The following is a 2,327-nucleotide window of genomic DNA, read 5'->3' on the forward strand; positions in this document are numbered from 1 at the left end:
TATTTATCGATTTCAAAAATTTTCGAGATTGCCACCTGAGCGGCTGGAACGCTCTAGGTTCCAGTCCGCGCCTATTTTCGATTGCAAAAGTTTTCAATATTGCCATTTGGGCGGCTGGAACGCCATAGGTTCCAGTCCGCGCGTATTTATCGATTTCACAAATTTTCGAGATTTCCACCTGAGCGGCTGGAAAGCCCTAGGTTCCAGTCCGCGCATGCGCTTTAATTGTTAGATTTCATGTTCAAGGTGCGGTCTGAAAGCACAACTTTCTAAGCCGCACTGCTCGAGCGGCTGGAACGGCCTAGGTTCCAGTCCGCGCCTACGCTTTGGTTGGTGAACATCATAGTTTAGTTCCAGTCCGCGGCTATGCTAAGAGTTGGCTTAAGCACGGCTGATACGCCGCTGTCTCTCTAGGTCCCTCAGTTCCTTCAAAATCGAAGTTAGTGTATCGCTGGTTGATGCCCATTCGCTATTCTCCCGTCTGCTTTGTGCCCAATGTCTCGCAGCGCAATAGGTCTCTTACTCTGCTTGCAGAAACGTGTTACGGCGCTAAGAAGTCGACATCGATCGCTGGCAGAACCTAGCTTAACTATAACTGCCGTAGCTTTGCTGTTGTTGTTGTCATTATTGGGAACGTGGAAAATATCACGTACCGGTGGAGCAATCATGTTGACAGCGCTACACAGCTTGGAGAAGGTATCTCTTAGATTCTCTTCACTCGCCTGCGGGATACCTCTTATGATAGCATCAGACGAGACAAGAGAATTTTGACACTCGTCAAGTTGTGCTTTGAGTGTATGCACTTCAGAGTTTAGCCGCATAATACGAGAACTCTCATTCCCGTCATTAGGTTTAGACTTTAACGTTTGCACATCAACACGCAGCTGCTCAACGTAAGCGCACACAGCTTCAGCTTTGGCTACGCGGTCTTCGATCTCTTTTATGGCAAATTTTAAGTTTTTAACTTCAGCCGTCAACTAACCAAAACGCTGCATCACTCGCTCTTCGGATCTCTTCATGCACTCGGAAAGTTGTTCGATGATGCTCTCTTTCTGCTGGTCCATCTTTACTTGCATTTGTGAAAACCAGTTATTAAACTGCGGGCTCTCGCTTCTTGTACTCTGAGTTTTTGGAGAGGCAGCAGCTTGGCGGGCTGTTTTTGTTCTTGTTAAATTCATCTCGCGAAAACAATATAAAAATTTATTTGTTTATTTTTATCTTTTCTTCGCTCTTTTCACAACGAAATTTTCACAATTGTGCGATAAATAAAGGGCTGACCTGGACGGGACTTTGTTTGAGTTATTTAAATTAGTTTACTGTGGAAAACGCGAATATATGCACAAGGTATTGCCGCACTGTCCAAAACACGTCTACTCAGCACGCTTGCACATTGTACATGTCTGCTACTTTAACCACGCAATTGTAACTGTATATAAATATCCAATATTAACATCAAAATGTAAATTGTTCATTATATACCCACTTGCATACAAACACGGAAAGATATTATTAGATTCTAAGATAGCAAAATGTAACAATGTCTTTGCACCTATTGAAAAATGTAAAAACTATTTTGGGAACTATATATGTAAAATTAAGACCTCAGACAATTGCACTATTAACATATTGGAGAATAAGCCTGTCAAATGTGAAGTGATACACGAAAACAACGCACCACTCCAAATACTTGAAAACGGAAATATCATAACAGATTACAACCACACCTGGAACAACATAAAAATAGATGGGCCGAAATTAATACAATTCAACTACTCTGCAACAATCGATGGAAAACAATATTCCTACCTGCAACAGGAATACAAAGATGCCATATACAAACAACATGACGAACAACTAGAAGTCCTACGCATCATCGAATCCAATGCCGATTATAAATTTAGCAATATTCAAGAAATGTCAACTTTCCTGATACCAACCGAGGAACATCCCGTCCAATACACCTTCTACTGCATCCTGGGGTTATGCACACTAGCATTACTTATCTATGGTATAGACAAACTCTGCAAATGTTACATAGCAAAGAAAGCGGAAGCAAGAAGAAAAAGAATAGACGAAATGTATCAAATAGAACTATTCAGACTCCAACAAGAACAACATACACGTTAAAGCCAGGAAGCTTCATTTTAAGAAGGAGGGGAGTTAATGACTTCGTCACAAGGCACGTAAACAAAGTTTCCACTAAGCATCATCAATAACAACCAAACATGCATTATCAAGAAATTCATTCTCAAGATGNACCAAAACGCTGCATCACTCGCTCTTCGGATCTCTTCATGCACTCGGAAAGTTGTTCGATGATGCTCTCT

At 41.5% G+C, this 2,327-nt stretch overlaps 1 protein-coding gene across 1 annotated transcript; it reads left to right on the top strand.

Moving 5' to 3' along the window:
* The first annotated feature begins 1,335 nt into the window (after positions 1-1,335).
* LOC108375104 (uncharacterized) lies at positions 1,336-2,127 on the top strand. Its single transcript, XM_017631184.1, has 2 exons — positions 1,336-1,422; positions 1,600-2,127. The coding sequence occupies exons 1-2, from the start codon at positions 1,336-1,338 to the stop codon at positions 2,125-2,127; spliced, it is 615 nt and encodes a 204-aa protein (XP_017486673.1).
* Positions 2,128-2,327: the final 200 nt, after the last annotated feature.

This window comes from Rhagoletis zephyria, unplaced genomic scaffold (genome assembly GCF_001687245.7).
Source record: "Rhagoletis zephyria isolate East Lansing unplaced genomic scaffold, Rhagoletis_zephyria_1.1 Rzeph_scaffold_08507, whole genome shotgun sequence".
NCBI lineage: Eukaryota > Metazoa > Arthropoda > Insecta > Diptera > Tephritidae > Rhagoletis > Rhagoletis zephyria.

Excerpts from the sequence above, each read along its gene's own strand:
- LOC108375104 (XM_017631184.1), top strand. The coding sequence starts at position 1,336 with ATGCACAAGGTATTGCCGCACTGTCCAAAACACGTCTACTCAGCACGC. Across the intron at positions 1,423-1,599 it reads GCTACTTTAACCACGCAATT|ACCTCAGACAATTGCACTAT; the intron begins GTAACTGTATAT and ends TGTAAAATTAAG.